An 18,304-nucleotide genomic window follows, 5' to 3' on the forward strand; every position below is an offset into this window, starting at 1 on the left:
TGCCAGCAGACGACTCTGTGCAGTGCAGTTACAAAATACCTGGATTTGCATCCTCCTTTGTTTGCATTTCCTCTGAAAATGAACCATTTTCTCCTTTCCAAATACAGCTTTCTGTGATACTGCTTAGGTGGTCTGCAGCCCATGTTCTATTAGGAGCATACTTTTCATTGTTCTGCATTACTTCCACAGTGTGACACAGCTTTTTTCTTTGCTGGGGGGCAGCTTTGTTCTTTTATCTAGTCTCTCCAGCAGGACATAGCTACAGGAAAATACTGGATATTCAACAAGGTAGACAATATTTAAATACTGTGTTGGTGCCTGTAACTGACCTATTTTGCATTACTGCATATGATGAATTTTAACAACACTCCCATAAGACTATGTGAACACATTCTAATTTGTAACGTTAATTTGTGAGTAAACTGATATTTTGATAATCTTATTATAGATATGCACAATATTGCTCTGGGTGCATCTGTTCCTAGATTGTTAATGATGCCTTTCTATTCACCGTAAATAATAGAACAATAATACAATCAGAAAATAGATCTTAATTTGTATTTAAACTGCACATATATATTTATGGGAATACAGATGACTTTTTTACTGCAGTCATTAGTTCCAAAATCTTGTTTAAACAGCTATGACATGTACTTCCAACACACAGCTGTGTGCCTAACACACAGTCCCATAGCACTGTGTCTCACCAAGACATTCCAGCCTTGTCTCCCACAAAGGGACTGAGAAGCTGTCAGCAGTGATACCTGACCAGCTCCCAGAGAGCAGCTGTAGCCACCTAAGCTGGGCAGGTGGCTGCCTCTGGGGCAAGCCTCATTTTCCTAGAGAGCATGTCGTGTGTATGAGATCACACTGTAGCATCACCTCATATCCCATAATTTCAGTGTGATCTAAAAATTGTCATAGTTTACAAATTCATAAAGTAACTGCAGATGTCAAAAACATCTGTATTGACTATAACTTTCCAATCCATTGGCTGCAGGAAAACTATTTTCAATACCTTTTCTGATAGGAACCTTGGCAAGTTCTAAAAATACTGGATGTAGCACTTTTTCTTCTGGCTAAAATTAATGCTAACTAAAAGAAAACCAAGCTGTGCCAATAGCTGTATCCCAAATATGTAATAAGCCCAAATAGACTTTAAGGATGGTGTAAGGATTACATGTTATATCAGATACAGTATGATGCTACTTCTAGTGATTTTTCAAAAATTTGATGTGTCCTACATGATAGCAACTCGATTACTTGTCCATTTGTTTAAGTAAAGTAATATTTGCACATTATTCAGTGAATGACAGTTTTTCAAATAACTCTGCCTATGCATATTAAGTTAAAACAGCCTTTACAGAATATTTGGAGAATGTGTGGAAAATGCAGATGAAAATCTAGTGAGCTGCCATTTTGGAAACACACTTTGGTATTTCCTCCATTAACCATATTCCCAAATGCTGAACATCTGCAGAGATGTGTGACAGAGTGGCCATGGCAGCTCTGGGTTTTGTCCCAGCTCTGGAGGGGGAACACCGAGCTGTGTGCTAGTGGGGTCCCCTCCAAGACCAGAGGGACACTTGCAAAAACCTTGCCAGCAAAAGCAGAGCTGGAAGGAAAATTTATATTCCTTCTTTTTCCTGTCTGGTCTGGTGAGGACAGACCTTGGAGATACGCGGGTGGCTTGGGAGCAGGAGCAGTACAACTGACTGTGCCTTGGCCTGGCACAAAGCCCCATTTGCCTGGGGGAAAGAGATGAGCTCTGGCAAGGGCTGGATAACCTCCAGACAGGGTAGCACTGGGGAAAATGAAACCGGGGAAAGTGTTCTTTTAGGGAAAAATGTGTGAAATCCTCCTTGTTTCAGACCCTGAGGCGGAGGTGGAGCAGAACACCGGTGCCCCCGGGCTCCATAGAGGTGGGAACATTAATGGTGTAAAGGAGTGGGAGCAGGTGGACACGCTCCGCCTGTGAGTGCCCCGCAGAAAGCCATGACAGGAGAGTCGGCTGGGCTTATTTCCTTACGATTTGTGTTTGGAACTGCCCTTGTCATGGGATATTCCTCCTTTGGTCACCCACACGACCCGCCCGGTCTTCAGCTATGCCAGTAGGGAAGGAGAAGGCAGCGGCAAAGGGCTCGCAGGTGGCCAAGGCAAGGCACCCTCGAGCAGGAGGGTCACAGATCTTCCCCTGCCGAGCCCAGCTGGAATGGATGTAAGGATGTGCCTGGACAATGTCAGCCCGGCTGTGCCTTTGGCAGAGCTACCGGAACGGGGCAGGGCCGCCCTCAGGCCGCCCCTCAGGCCACGCGCGGGGCCGCGCGGGCCGCCCGCACAGGTAAGCGGCGCCGCGCGGGGGGCGGCCAATGGCGCGGCGCGGCCGCCGCCGCCAGCCAATGGGGGCGGCCCCATGGAAATGTGCCTGGTGCGGAGCCAATGGGGCGCGGCCGGGCCGCGGGCGGCGCTTTCTCCGCTGCCAGCGCCGGCCGCGCGTGCCCCGCGTCCCCTCCGCCGTCCCCTCCGCGCGTCCCTCGCGTCCCTCTCCGCCATCCCCGCCATCCCCGCCGCGCAGCATGGCCGGGCTGGGCGGCGGCCTCGCCGCCTTCGGGCGCTGCACGCACGCCGTGGTGCGGGCGCTGCCCGAGTCGCTGTGCCGGCAGGCGCTGCGCAGCACGGCGGGCCCCGAGGTGGACTTCGCCCGCGCGGAGAGGGAGCATCAGCTGTACGTGGGTGTGCTGCGGGGCAAGCTGGGGCTGCAGGTGCTGGAGCTGCCGGCCGACGAGAGCCTCCCCGACTGTGTCTTCGTGGAGGATGTGGCCGTGGTCTGCGAGGAGACGGCGCTGCTGACCCGCCCGGGCGCGCCCAGCCGCCGGAAGGAGGTGAGGAGCGGAGCGGGGAGCGGAGCGGAGCGGGGAGCGGCGCCCGCCAGGTGAGCTCGGGGCGGCCGCGCCGTCGGGCGTGTCCCCGGGCCCGCCCCAGCCCAGGCACCGCGCTCGGAGCTGCGGCTCTGCTCGGCGGGAGCGGCCCCGCCAGCGGCTCCAGCCCGGCATCCCGCATCTCGCCCCAGCATCCCGGCCCCGCATCCCGCCCCGGCAGCCGAGCCCGCTGTGCGGCGGAGCCCCGCCGTGCTGAGCGATGCTCTGCTCCTGGAGACATGGACCAGTGGATGGACAGTGTAAACTATGACTCATGCATTCTGCGCCGTGCGGGCTTTCGCTCCGTGTCAGCTTGCCCAGCCCGTCCGGCGGGATGGGTTGCTGGCGGGTTGTCCGGGTTTGTGTCCACGGTGCAGCTCTGCTCAGTCCACAAATCACATATTCAGCACGCGTTGAACCCGAGTGCATCACTGGTGCCTGCGATAATTGTATCTACTGGCCTGGGAACAAGAGCCGGTGTGTGTTTTGGTGTAGTTGGAGTCAGCCTTAATGCCCTTGAACCTGATGTCCTTGCCTGCCTCCCCTGTGCAGCCCTTGCAGGTCCCCTGCATGTATGGGGGATGCAGGCCGTCTCACTGGAGAGAGGTGTGGAGGATGAACACCCGCAGAAGCCTTTCTTTAGATCTCTGTAGTACTTTCTTGATGTCCTCAGCCCATTCATAAACAAGTTCATGAGGCAGTGCATGCATTGAAGGGCCACCCAGTTATCTCCTCAATGGGCAGTGACAACCTACCTTCCTGTGAGCATCTTTTAATGTAACCCTCCTCATGTCTCTTTTAGTTCCCATTTTTGGTACTATAGTGCTTTGTGAGATCCACAGGTGTGTGCTGTTGTGCCTGTGGGACAGGGTAGTAGCTCCTCTTGGCCATTGAGAGCAGTGGCTGAATCGCTATAGTTGGTTTTGGTGTTTTGTGCAAAGTGTCTTTCTCTTATCAGTTGCAAAGTTTTCTGAAATTCTTCCCCAATGGTGTAACATCTGAGATGCTGCGTACAACTTAAACACATGCATAGCCATGTGTATTTACTCTTTGTAACACACCTGAATGCTCTTTAAGGGGAGAACATCAGAGTAAGGTGTTTACTACATGCTACTCACAGAATCAAAGTGAGTTTTCACTGGTCCTTCCCATGACATACTGGTATTTACTCACTCTGTGGGTCCTGCTGCCATTTATACAATTTCCCCTTCAGGAGGAGGGATTTACTTCTTTCCATAGTGACTTGTCCAGGCAGAGTTATGATCAAGAGAGAGAAAGAGCTTTCATGCATTATTAGTGTTCTTGAATGATGGAGCAATCCCTCCCTTGAGTTTTCTGTGAAGTAAAAATGAAAAAATAATTGAACAAGTACCCTTTTAAAGCTATAACAATGCATGACACTGCAGTGTAGTGCTTGTCTGAATGTTTTAGTCTTACTTAGAACAGTCCTTCCTTCTGGTAATGTCGTTACAGCAGTGTCTTGTGGAAATGGGGAGAAGTGCTCATTTCTGCAGGATGCTACCTGCCTATTCCTGATCCATTTCCTCTCCAAGGCATCCTCCCCTTCCCAGCATGGTTACTGTCAGTTTTGTTTAGCTGGAGTGTCTGTGTTGAGTAGTTATTGACCAGGGTGTCATATTGAAAACAGTGAAATGGCAAAGGCTTTAGAAAGAAGGAATGCACACATGCCTCCCCAGAGCTCTGTATGCTGGATGGAGGGCTTGGTGAGTGCCTTGGACATCTTGGCAAACATCTATGATAATGTCACATTCATAGAGCCTCCCAGGAAGAGCTGCATGTTGTAGCTGAATGGGAGGCTATTTCTTGGTGTACCCAAAGCTTCTCTGCTCTTACTGCCTCCAGCTTTGGTTCTGAAGGTACCAACCACAGGTGCTCGGGAAGTCCAGGCACTGAGGGAGCCCAGCACCTGCTCCTGACCCTCCTGCTAATCCCAGTGAGTGTCTGTTAGCAGCTTCCCAAGATATTTTTCTGAGGTTTATGCTCAGTCTCTGAATTCCCCACTGAGATAGTTGCTGGAGTCTGGTGGCAAGTGATGTTGCTGCAGGGTCTGTCCTACCATCTGCCCTGCCAAATGTCTTTATTGCCGGTGACCTGGTATCTTTATTGAGGCTGGGGCAGGGGTGAGAAGTGATGCCATTGAGGTCTAGGCTGTGCAGAGGGTCCTTATGAGGCTGAAGAAAGGGGCTGACCCATGGAGACCTCATGATGGAACAGGGACAAATGCAAAGTGCTGCCCCAGGAAGGGAAGGATCCCACATCAGCTGGCTTGGCCAGCCTGTTATGAAAGTGAACCAAGGCTGTTGCAGTGCACTGTCACTTGTACTGGGTGACAGGGAAAGAGGGTGGATGCAGTCTAGGTCAGCACTGGTTTCTCAAACTGCAATCTCTTTTCTTTTTATGTAACGTAAGTGCAAACCCATGAATATTTTAGCAGTACAGTTGGTGTATGCTTGGCTTAACCCAGTAAAGTCCAAGTCCTGATCATGTTCTCCTGACCTGAGACTCCCTTTGAGGCAGGACTCAGCTGGGCTTGTCTTACTGGTCTCCTAACTACTAAATGTACTTTTATACAGAGCAGGTAGGGGCAGTGCAGGAAGGAAAAAATGAGGGAAACAGGGTCGTGAGACACCATTTCTGCAAATAATTAATAGAGGGAGGGTGTGTGTCCAGGAAATTTGTCAAAGAGGCGTATGGTAGGTTGGGTTCTGAAGCCTGATCAGACCAGTGAACATTGAAGAGCACATGTGGGTTGCTGAGCTGCATTCCAAACACAACAGCCTGGTTGCACACACAGCTGGAGCAGAGCTGTTTCAGGTGGGTTGTGCTTTCTGATAAACTGTCTGCCAGATGCATGAACTGAGCAGTACTGTCTTCATCTCCTCTGTTTCATGCTGCTGAAAACCTATAATGCAGTATTTAAGAAGGATACAGCTTTTTCTTTCGCTGACTAGACTCCTTATTAAGAAGCCTTGTTACCAGTTACAGTAACTCTATGCACTAGACAATTTCTGCAGTAGGTTGTAATAGCATTGATTGAGCTTTCAGGCTTTATAGATATCATTGCTTATCCCCCAGCAACGTTGGATTCTTTACTGATTGTCTGTCTGGAACAAAACAAAATAAAATATAGGGTTATGTCTGTTCTTGCTCCAAGTTATTGTAAGGAGAAAAAAAAGAATTGAATTAAATTTGGTCATGTTCAGGCAGCGCTGGGAAAGAGCCCAGTATTTTTTTAGTAAAGTAGAAAAATTATTCATGCATTTAATGATTTGTTTGCAAGTCAGACTTGTTTCAAGGCATTATGTTTCTGTGTTATCAGCTTCTGAACTTATTTTAAAATCCATAATTTCTTGGAGTTTTGATTTGGCAGAAAGGTAAAGGCTTTTGGAGTAAGCCTGAGGTAGATTGCTAATGTGTCTAAGCTGGTGTTGTACTTTCCTGTGTGCAGTCACCAGTGCACTTGATGCTTAGGCTGAGTAAGTCCAGTGGAAATGTTGTGATCACGGATCAGATTGCCAGTTCCAGTGCCTTTTGTTCCAGCAGTATGTTCTCAATTGTTTGTTCCTCTAGTATAAACTCTCAACGTCACCTTCTGCAGACAGCAGGGTTAGTTGCTGTGAAGAGCCCTCATCAGCACATTGCTCTTGCTGCCTAAGTTGTCTTAATGTGCTTGGGATAGCACAAAACAGCATTTCTACAATTTCATTGCTTATGCAGACAGATGGAAACCCAAAAGCTCAGCAAAATGCACCCACAGTGACCTGGCCTCTTCTGAGCTGCCACATGAGGAATGGAGAATAGCTGGTGCTGGGAAAACTACAGGAGCTGCTGCAGAAGAGCTCAGTGTATTTCCTTCCTTGGTTAAGAGGAAACTTCTACCCAAGGCTTTTGTTATTCCCCACTCCCCCAAGACACACTGGGAGCTCTTGTGGCTGCATTCATGTGCTATAGATTAGCTGGTCCTTCAGCAGTGAGGGACAGATGAGCAGCAAAGGAGTATGTTTGTCAAATGCCATCCTCTCAACAAGAAGTGGAGAAACCACCTAATTGCTTTTTCAACATCTCTGGGTACCTCTTCCCAAATCTATTTGCTGTGTGGCAGGATTTTGTCCACAGTAGTGCTTCTGCAGGACTTAGAGCTGTGCTGGGCCAGGTAACCTGCTTCTCAGGGCTGGGCAGCCCAAAGCTTGAAAACCTTTTCAGTGAAGAAGTTTTCCATAATATCCAGTCTGAACCTGCCCTGGTGCAAGCTGAGAGCCTTTTCCCTTGTCCTGTTGCTTGTGATCTGCTAGATGAGACCAATTCCCACCTCACTACGACCCCCTTCCAGGTATTTGGGAAGTGATGAGGTCCCTTCTGAGCCTCCTTTCCTTCATGCTGAGAGATCCCTCTGCAGAGCCTTCCTACCCACAGGCAGTTCAGTAATGCCTCCCAAGGGACTCTATCAGCCAGTCCCTTAAATGGGCCAATTTCTCCAATAATCAAAAATTATTTCATGATTTCTGTGCCTAGGGTGGCCTTCAGCCACCAAATCACAATCACCATATCCACAGGGACCTAACATATCAGTAGCACTTGGCTGCCACATGGATCTGAGCCCCCTGCTTCCACTGAGACAGCACATGGAAGGACCTCACTAGCACACCACCCCTTAAACATTGCTGTGCTGCCCCCAGGCTTACCTCTAGTTAGCCTGGCTTTTATCTCTTTTCTCTTCAAATCTAGTTTAAAGCTCTTTCAATGAGCCCTGCTAACTCCTCTGCAAGGAGAGACACAAGTGTCTCCAGCAGGCTTGTTGTGTAAACCACCCCTAAGTGGATCTGGTCTGCATGTGGGGCCTTCTGTTCCCTTCAGAAGGGAGTCTCCTGTGTCGTATCATGACATGTCTTTTTTTTTCTTTATGGAGGCAGTTTGGATGCTGGGTACAAGCTGGCTGAACCTCAGCAACGTGTCCAAGCTGGATGAGCCAAGCAGAGGAGCTCCTGTAGCTGGTCAGCACTCCCACAGGGATGCTCAGTGCTGCTGGCCAGCTCTGGGGAAGAGCAGGGCACTCCTGCAGCCCAGCTCAGGGTGACACTGCTCCCACCCAGCTCTGTCTGGGCAGCTCACTCATGTGGCTGCAGAGCTTAGCAAGGCTGGGCTTTCTCCTGGGTGGGTACCATTGCTCCCTGCTTGAGCTGGCACTGTCAGGAATCTGTCTCCTTCCTATGGAGGATTAGCACTGGCTGGTCACTGGAGAAGCAAGAGATTAAACGTTTTACTACCACTTTAAATAATTCATGGTTCTTTAAACTGTCACACAAATTGTGGTGGTCTTTTATGTTTTCACTGACCTCTTTCCACATACTTGTTGTGCTTTACCCTTGGTGACCCAGACCACCTTGGTGTTCCACCTAGAAAACTTATAATGGAAAGCACAGAGGTTACCACAGTGTGACTGCTTAGTACTTTAAACAGCAGGTAAGTGAACATGGACAAACACTTTATATGAAGGCTGACAAAAATTGGAGATGGCACTCGGTATCTTTCCACCTTCTTGTTAGAGTGGGGTTTTAATACCTTTCCCATTCTATACTGAGCCATATATACATACTCCTTTAGCCTTTTTCATCATGTTCACTGGCTAAGCTCACAATTAGAGTGAAAGCATGCAAGATGCTGTCAGCATTTTCTTTTCTGTCATACTGAAAACAAGTTGAGAAGTACCAGCCAGGCTTTGGATATGAGTTTTAATGTGGGATTTGGTGATGCCCATCATGGATTGCAGAAGGCAGTGAAGAAACTCATATCAGAATCTGCTTCAGTGTTTTCTTTTATCATATCAATAGCTTTAATTTTCAGTGTTTTCTATATTATATAAATTAACTGAAAAGCATGCAGTAGAGGAGAAAAGTTTCTTAAACAATACTGAGAAGTTTAAAAAAACCCAATGATTTAGGCAACATCAGGCAGACCTTTATTGGGAGCCAGTGTAATTATCAGTATACATAAGAATGAGTGTTTTAGCTTCCCAAAGCAGACTGTTTAACAAATAATTTGCTTCACAGTTTAATTGATGCCTTTTGGTTTGGGCAGGTGGTTATTTGGTCTTAAAGTTCATTGCTGATGTAGCTCTGACCCCACATTAATAAGGCTAACACTTTGGGTGAACTGGCTATGCCAAGAACTGTATTTTTTCATTTTCAATTTTGCTTCTGTGATCCCCGATTTAATGAAAATGTTAGGAAGTAGCTTCTAGTCAGATCAATATAAGTGGACTGTATTCATTGTAATTGGTTTCTATCTATAGAACTGTAAAGCAATCTTTAAGAACAGTCTAGGAGCAGCTTGGGTTTCATGCTTTTCTAGTAGAAGCCATATTTAGACCTTGTTATTGAATTGTGATGTCAGGATTCTCAGAAATATCCCAGTTACTGGCCAGAAGATTAAAAAAAGTCAGAACCCAAATTAAATGCCTGTTTTTAATCTCTTGTGGACACTAGATTATTATTGTGCAAGCCTGATGTCAGCTTCTGTACTTTGTTAATCACTGTTCCTTTAGCTGTGATAAATAGCCCTTGGTGAGCTTATGGTTCAGTGCAAATGCTAAATGGTTAAAGGCTCCAAATAACCATAAGCATTTCCACCATATAAAAAATCTTTTGCTGCTGCTCTGACTTAGACATACAGCTTGTAGCTACCCTGTTCCTTCCCTAAGAACTTTCTGCCTGGACTTTCAAATTGTACCTGGGTAGTTGATGTTTTGTAGTTTTTTGTTTGTATATTTTGAGGTGTTATTTGTAACTTCCTTACTTAAAAGCGTTGCATAAACTAGTTTACCACAGTCACTTCTGGAATTTTGGTTTTAAGATTCAAAGATGGGTTCACAACATCCCCAGTAGTCTGCCTGATCAGTTGTGCACTTAAACTCCTTGTCTCCCATCATCTCTCTTGGTGAGGTGACTGGGGCATGCAACTCTTCAGCAACCCTGGCTGATCTTAGCACTGATATTTTTCATTAAAATGAACACATGCAGACTTTAATTTCTCCCACTGTTACTGGTTATTTTGGAGTGATTCTGGAGCAGGTACTCTGCTGCAGGCTCATCATGACTCTGCTGAGGATGCTGAGGGAAATGACTGTATAGCAAGTTTTAACTTGCAGTACTCCATTCATGCTGAATATATAGTGAGCTTAGCAGCTCAGTCTAGGAAAGCAGTGTCTATGCTTATGTTGTTCAGTTTTCAGAGGATTTCTTGTCTTTGTCAAAAGTCTTCTGGTAAATAGTGCTGGATCAAAAATGATCATTAAATGCTGACCTGAAATGAAAGTTATGTATACAAAACAGCCTTCATTAATCATAAGTCACACCAGTACACACACATCTCTGTAGAATTTATTGTTATGGCAGGCTTTCCAACCAGAAGTTGTGACTACAGAAAGTTTGTACCTACCAAGAAAAAAAAAAGGTCAGTAATTACTGATCATTCATTCCTTTGAAAAATAAACCATTCTGATTTTTTAAATATTTATTATAGAAGCATATCCCTAATCAAGTTTATGGTGTAAAAGAGCTTCACTCTTGGTGTCATGTCTGGTCAGTCACAGTTGTAGGGTGAAGATAAATGATGTACCCACAGCATCAGGTGACAGGATCTTTTATTGCTGCCCCTTTTATAGCAGTATTAAGAGTTTTTCTTCCAGGGAAAAAAAAAGTGAAATGTTTTATGTCTGAGATGTACCTGAGTCAGGTCTTGCATTCATCCAAGGCCAGGGATCATCTGCACCACTCTAACGTGCCGTTTTTCTGTCCCTTGGAGTCAATATTAAAACCATGCAAGTAGATAAAAATCAGCTCGTTCCAGACTTGCAGAACTCATTTTCATGTCAATAGAGATGCAGTATTTGGCATCATCTTTAGAGAAAGATAGTGATAATTTGTTTCTGGAGGGTTCATTATGTATGTTAGTAGTAGAGGATCTGGCTATCCACGCCTGTCTCCGGATGCCAACTGAAGCTCTCTGGCAAGATGAAATCATCTATCTCAGCTCAGTCCCAGCTGGCCACTGAAGCAAACCAAAACAAAACTGCTACATAATTGGACACTGTTGGCAGTGGAGCTGTCAGGAAGCTGAATCCTGTATCTCAGAAAGGGTGATCTGGCAGGATAAGAATCCTGCTTGTGCAAATGTCTCTGCATTTCAGTGTGGTTGATGTCCTTTGAGCTGCAGGCCAGCAGCCATGGAGATGGTCATCTCCATGCAAACTCAGGCTAGAAAGACAAGTATTTTTACAGATAGAGCTAGTTTTTGACCTGCTGTCCAGAAATAGCAAGCTATGTTTTTACAAATAATTTCAATGTTTAGTGGTAAACTGCTGACCATGCCTCTGTGTAGAAGTAAAGACATTTAATAGCCTATAGGAGTTAATTTTCCAAACAGCAAAAGCACTTTGGAGCATTTCACCTACCCAAGTACTGCATGTGCCTGTCATCACTGTTCTTAAAATAGTAAAAGTGATGAATCTCATGTTCTTCTCTCTTTTACAGAGGAGAGATGGTGTAGCTATTGCTAATCACTAGTATTCACTGAAGTTAAGTACACTAGTTCATGTCTTTGAACCTGTTAAAAACTTCTGATGGAAATACTTGTGCCTGTGCTAGCAAGAGCTGGAGTGAGCAGGGTTGTTGAGAGGCAAATAGGAACTGATAGAAACAATAGTGATGGAGGATGATATGAATGGAATGCATGTGGGTTTTTTTTTTCAGTAGAAAGGTCTGATTGAAGTCTTCTGCAAAGTTTGGCAGGTTTTTTTGCAAGGTGTTTTTGGGTGACTCCTGTAGCCACATGTATTCAGAAACTTCTAACTTATGGTGCTCTCTTGGAGTAGAGGCTGTTAGACAAGAAGAAGGTGCAGGGTTGTCATAACCCTTTTCCACATTCCTTCTGGCTGCAGCAGCTTGAAATGTGTGCAGAGAAAGCTGGTTTTAGTGTATGTTTCTGAAAGAAATCAGGCAGACACTACTCTGGTGTTGGCCTTACTGATATTTGTCCAATAATTCTTGATCCCTTTGATCTGAACTGGTTGCAAGGAAGGAAACTGAAAAGTAGCCCCACCACCACCAATGCAGGAAAAGTCAAGGCAGAAATCAGTGTAGGACAGAATGCTATCAGAGGAAGGGCTGGGGAGTGACCTGGCTCTGTGTACATGGGGGACAGCCGCTGTCAGCACTTTATGCATCATATGGGATGCCACGTCTTCGCTGACGCTGGCAACTCCAACTGTGAAAATCTAATCCATAGGAAATGGAGCTTCTGCATGCCATACAGAAATCTCTTATTTTTATGACCCATAAAGCAAATGTTTCTGTTAAACTTCATCTTATTCTGGAATGTGATCTTATTGTCACACAATAAACCAACCAGCCTGCCTTGACCACAGAGCTCTGGCTTAGCACAGTCCCTTCTAGATGAGCACTGTATACCTCCAGTATTGCTGAAAGGCATTTTTCTTGACTTGGCTTAAACTGATTATTCATCTGGACCTGAAATGCTGTGTGAGGTTCTGGTTACCCATTTTGGAAATGCAGAATAAGCAGAAAAGGTGTGTGGATGGATGAGAAGAGCTTGCTGCAGTGTAGGACTGTTCCTGGAAGAAGCGACACTACTTAGATAAATGCCTTCAGCTCAAAGTTACTTTGGGTAGGGGAGGGGAGAAATAGGAGAGTTCTACAATATCTCAAATGGTACAGAGCAAATGAACTGGGACTGGCAGTATGAAAATGACATCCAGAGAAATACCCAGGCAGCAAATTCCAGCAGAAGGAAGTACTTTGTCATGCAGTGCACAACTGAACTGTCAGAATCTTTGCCAGGATGTTGCAGGGTTGGGGGGTGGCAAAAGTACAGCTGGATGTCAACCATGAAAGAGAGATCCATCAATAGCTGTTTTAACTCTTTGATCCAGATGCAATGGCTGGCTTTGGAAATATGTACACTGCCTCTTACAATAAGCTGGGGAAAATACACTGGAGACAGCAGCACTCTGTACTTGTCCTCTTTGTTATTCTTTCCTTAAGCTGCCAGTACTGGCCACTCTTGGAGTCAGGCTGCTGGGATATACAGGTCTCTGTGACCCACTTAAGCTGTTCATGTATTATGAATAAGCTGTAATACTGATAGCTGTTTAGCAGACTCTTAATGAGTCACTTGCTGTGATCCTGAAGGTCACGAGTTGTTCCAAGCACTGGCTGTTGGGGAGGCAGATGCCCAGTCTTGACCTTGCACAGATCTTGCTGGTGTTTTCCTGCTCCCTGGCAAGGGAAGACTTGTGTTCAAGCTTAATCAGGGTGTCCAGTGGCATAAGATGAGCCATCACTAGCACCAGCAATGGGTGGTTTTAATTTAGTTGTTGATTTATTTTTTTCTTCCCTACCTCAGGATATCCATCTTAAAACAGATAGTAGGAAATGGAATTATTCCACCAGGAAGACAGTCAGATATACTTTCTGTCAACAATATAAAAGAATTCTGCAGCCCCCCCCCACCCCCCCCCCCCCTCAGCCCTTAGCAAGTCAGATAAACCCAAAGAAACAGTGCACACTTTGTAAAGCAGAGATTTCTCATTGGGAAATGTTGTTTCTAGCTTTTCCACATCAGCTGTGAAAACATACTGCCATCCAAGCTTTGCAAAATGATTCTTAGAAAGGCCTAGCAGTGAATGCTTGGCAAATAGAGGTTTAATATATTGAGAGTCAGGCTTAAAGGCTTAGTGTTATGGAAGAGAGTGTCCTAGAAGAGCCTTTGCAGAAAGCTTCCAGGGGAGAACAGTCTCCTGTGGACTTTGGGGTCTGTCTTGTTGTGGGATGGCTGATGGCAGCTGATAATCTTCCAATTTGTGCTGTGGAAATGATTGACAGGTTTTTCCTGAATAGCATATTATAGATTAAATGAGCCTGAAAACACCAGCATTGCTAGTAGGAGATAGGTGTTCATTTCCTGAGTGCAAGGAGCCATTTGGAAAAGGTGCCAGTCTTTTCTGACCTTATGCTTTGGCTTCTGTGGATAACCCAATCACAAGAACTGCTGGACTGGAACTGCTGGTGTTTTTATGCCTGTGAGCAGCAGTAGTGGAGCCATTTCTAGGTGGGTTTGATGAATGGCAGGCTGCCAGCAGTGGCATCCTTCTTGTATTTGAGATAATGCCATGGGCAGCCTGAAACCCATTTCTGACAGGAGAGCATGAAACCAGCTGTGCATTGTGCAGGTCTGACTGGAGAGATTTTGCAGGAGCAGGAGTAGAGATGACGTGGACAGGGTTGGATTGAGCATTTTTCTGTTTCCAAAGCCTTCACAGACATCAGCCATTGTGTTGAAGCTGGTGTAGTGCAATGACATCAGTGATGTCCTGATCAAACTGGGGTCATGAGAGCCTTGCACCTGTAGGTGTTACTGGGCAGGGAAGACGGGCTCTTGTGTTTAATTTCTGTTTTGGTGCCTGTCTCTTGGCTGCAGTAACCCTCCCATCAGTTTTGCCTGACCCAGTAGCTGGAGCTGTGGCTCCCCTGCAGCCCACATTGCTGTGGCTCTGTGTCCTGGCCATTCAGGTTGGCTGGGGAGCACAAAAGTCAATGCAGGGGAAGGTGAAACAAAGAAAGGTGGCTGCTATCCACCTGCTATCTGAACTAAGGCCGTGGTGTTTGTGTGACTGATGGGAATATGCTCCCATGACCATCCCCTCTGCTGGCTGCAAGCGTGTCCTGTCTCTCCTGGGCTTACAGTTTCATGTCCTGATACTGGTATTTTCTGAGCATGACTTTATCCTTCTTATTTCTCCATCCTTAGGGGAACTTTGGCACAGATGTCAGCAGCCACCAGAAACCGCCAAAAGCTTTTGTGCAGTAAAAATGTGCTGTCCATGCTTCATCTTAAGGACTAAAGGCACTGCTTATAATTCTGCACCAGGCTTCTCTGAATTTAACCTAGTTTCCACTTTGCTTAGTTTCCTTACCCTCTACACAAGATTGCTGCACACAAACCAGGAGCCTAGCAGGAGCTTCTAAAGGTCTGCCAGTCCTCTAACATGCAGCAGTAGTCCTAAAATTTCTTAAGAGATGGGTTTGTGTTTTTCTGGATGGAATGTAAACCAATGGCTGCTAATAATACAGTGTGTAAGGTCTTATTCAGATTCATATAAACCCTGAAATTGTGTCTAAAAATAGTGTATTGTTTTGCATTCTTGAAAACAGATTCACCATACACCTACATAGGCCACAAAGTACTATGCTGGATTTTTGGGCTGTTGTATGAAAAGTATTTATATGAAAACCCATTTTAATTTTGTTAGTCCTGCAAAATTCACATGGACAGTCATATTAAATGTGATAACACTTGGAATGAACTGCAGCTGTGGTACTAGCAGAAGGCATAGGGTATGGGAATCGTCCTGGAGAGGTGTCCATCAGGGAACTGCAAGCACTGATTGCCTGATCTGGAGCAGGAAACAGTGTGGAGCAGCTGGATGTAGATTTAGCAAATGCTTTCAGACCAGAAGGAGTGAAAGAATAAAAGCAGGCAGTGGATGTGTGTTTGTATGTTGTGTTAGGTTTTTTCTTTTAACCGTGAGGCTTGTGCTTATGACGCAAGCCTGTAAGTAGATGGGGCTCAATCCTGTAAGGTGCCAGTGCTTAATGCAGAGCTTGTAAGCAGTCTTATTAGTTTAAAGCACTTAAACTCCTTCCTCCCTTGTGTCTGCTTACTTACCATCTCTCTAAGCTGGTCTCATGGTCATGTTTTTCACTAGTGGAAAGTCTGAGGTAATGTAACGTTTGAGATGTGGCTGTAGTTTTAAAGAGTTTCTTAGCCCTAAGTATTGACTTGGCGATTTTGGGCTGTAGTGTGGTGCCTGTGAAAGTGTGTGGTTAATAGCACAATAGAATTCACATCCATAGTAATCTTAAATAGAGCATGTAGCAATGTGAAATATATCCTGCAATTAGTTTTAAGAGCAAGCTAAATCCACTTGGAGTGTGGATCTTTAAAGAATGCATAATCTTTGCCCCTTGCTTTTTGCATTCTCTCCAGGGCTGGGAAAGCTGTTGTAACCCCGTTGTTGATACATAAAGCATCTGACATGTCTCCTGTATGTGTTGACTGCTCTGGTAATGAGATTTTTTTGCAGGTTTGCCCCTTTATATCTGTAGAAAATGGATGCACTCAATGGAAGATACTCCAGAAGAGATGAGGAGGTGACTGCTGTCAAAATCAGCTTTGCTTGTCTTGCATGCCCTGTCTGGTGCAAGGCAGTAACAGACACGGGCATAAGTGATAACTCCTGTCAATGAGATCATCAGCACAATGGTTTTAAAGTGTTTTAAGGTGCCTGAGTAACAGCTCACACCATGGTGTGACCCTTGGCCAGAGCCCTGAATGGCAACCACAGGCTCAGCACCTCTGAAAGTCAGGCTCTTTCCTCCTGAGCCCTGTTCAGGATATTTAGGAGCCCAAATCAGCTATAAAATCTCGTATTGGGAAGTTTAAGGCTCTGCTTCTGAACTCCTCCTAAAAATGTTGCCTTCCTGTATGCTAGGAGTGGCATTTTTGTTTTTCACAAAGAGTGCTCTTGCCCCCGCTTCCCCTGCTTTTGCTACTGTAAGAAAGCTGAGCACGAGGCAGAGGAGCAAGCAGATCACATGCTGGAGGCTGGAAAGGTGTTTGAAAGTATCCTGACTGCTGCTTGTATCAGCACAGTCTGTAGGAAGCTGCATTTTCAGTGAAAAACTAGAAGAATGTCTGAGGGTCACCCCTCTTAAAAGGTGCCAGGACCTTCCACAGTTTCCATTGTGGAGTGGGCATACATCCAGACTCTATCTACTACAGGGTGAGACCTGGGATGAGAGGAAGGAATTTGTTTGAGTGCATCTGTAAGTGTCCCAAATTCTGAATTTTCAGCAAGGCTTTTTCCTAAGCTGATCTGTCAGTGGGAATTATGTTGGTCCAGCAGTGGTACCTTGAAAAACGCTCTCTGAAGTACAGATGTGAGCTGTAGCAGCCTACAAGTGTCTGAAGTATTTAGTGTGAGACATTAGTCAACCTGAGGAATGGCCTTGTCCAGCTGTAGTGCAGGCTTGCATGGTAATTCAGTAGAAGAGACCAGAAAATATGGGAACTCTGACTGCCTTAGTTCATCATGAGCAGCACTTTGAGGAACGTGCATCACAGATCTGTAGGTCTTGCCTGCAGGTCCTCTGCAGTTTTCCCCAGCCAGGTCATCTTTATTGAAATGCTTACTGGAAGTATCCCAGGACTCGTGGAAAACCTAATTCAGTGTACTTGGAGGGTCAGTCATTTGTTCTTTCCATAGTATTTGCTTCTCTGGAGCAAACTGCTCCCCTGCCCTACTGTGGTGATGTCCCAAGCTGTTTTCTGGGAAGCAGATTTTTTGGTCATACCTTCAGCACTGTAGTTTCCAAATTCAGTTAATCTCAGTGGAAGCAGTCTTGTAGCATGGAAGCCAACCAGACACCCACGGCAGCAGAGGGAAGAGCTATTTTAAAATCCTAAAAATTAAAAAGTGTTTTTTTCACTTGCATTCCTGGGCCTTGGCCTGAACAAGGAGTAGAGGTGCCAGAATACTGTGAGTGTCTGTTGTTGCAGTATGTCTGGCTGAACCAGAAGCAGGAAATTCTTGTGAGAGCCTGTCTCCTCAGATTGCCAGCCAGCTCTGAGCCTGGTTGGTTGTGAGTGTGAGTTGGTGAGGTGGGAATATGGTTGAGAGAAACATTTGATGGTAGGTAAAATGGTTCATTGGAAGTGATAGCACAGTATGTGTGTACAGCATGGTGTGGTTTTCAACAAAAAAACAAGAAGTGAATACATAAAGCAAACTTGTATCACCCTCCTCCTTCCAGTGGAGGAGGAAATGGGGAAAACTCCCTGTATGGGTTGAGTGCTTCTCTGCCAGAACTGGTCTGCCTCTGTGCTCTGCCTCTGGGTCTCCCTCTGGTTTGAAGGGGGCCAAATCCAGCCCTCTGGTTCATAACTTCCTTCTTAAAACTTGCAGGTCAGGAATTTTTTCTTACCCTAGGCTAGACTCTGCTCTAAAATTTTCCATGTTGTTGTGTGGAGAGCTGCCTTGGCAGGAGCAGGGAGTGAGTCCCAGAGTTTAAACCCCCTGACCAGCAGAATTATTCCACCTTGGCTCCATTTCAAGACTATTTAAAAGGCTGTAGCCAGCCTGTGCTGCCGATTTCAGCATTACTGCTCCCGGTGGAGCTGTAACAGTGGGAGAGTTTAAAGAAAAAGGACATAATGGAAACTGATTAGAAAAGTGAAGAAAGTCTTGGGATACAATAAAGCATTGCTTAAAGAAGGGCGGGTGGGTGGGT

General features: G+C 45.8%; 1 protein-coding gene across 1 annotated transcript in view; it reads left to right on the top strand.

Annotated features, from left to right (window-relative positions):
- The first annotated feature begins 2,455 nt into the window (after nucleotides 1-2,455).
- The window catches only part of DDAH1 (dimethylarginine dimethylaminohydrolase 1), a 54,123-nt gene continuing 38,274 nt past the window's right edge, over nucleotides 2,456-18,304 (top strand). The window contains exon 1 of the mRNA XM_056497479.1: nucleotides 2,456-2,882. Coding sequence (XP_056353454.1) covers nucleotides 2,577-2,882 — 306 coding nt within the window. The 5' untranslated portion in view covers nucleotides 2,456-2,576. The remainder of the gene's footprint in view (nucleotides 2,883-18,304) is intronic.

This window comes from Oenanthe melanoleuca, chromosome 8 (genome assembly GCF_029582105.1).
Source record: "Oenanthe melanoleuca isolate GR-GAL-2019-014 chromosome 8, OMel1.0, whole genome shotgun sequence".
In the NCBI taxonomy this organism is placed as follows: Eukaryota; Metazoa; Chordata; class Aves; order Passeriformes; family Muscicapidae; genus Oenanthe; species Oenanthe melanoleuca.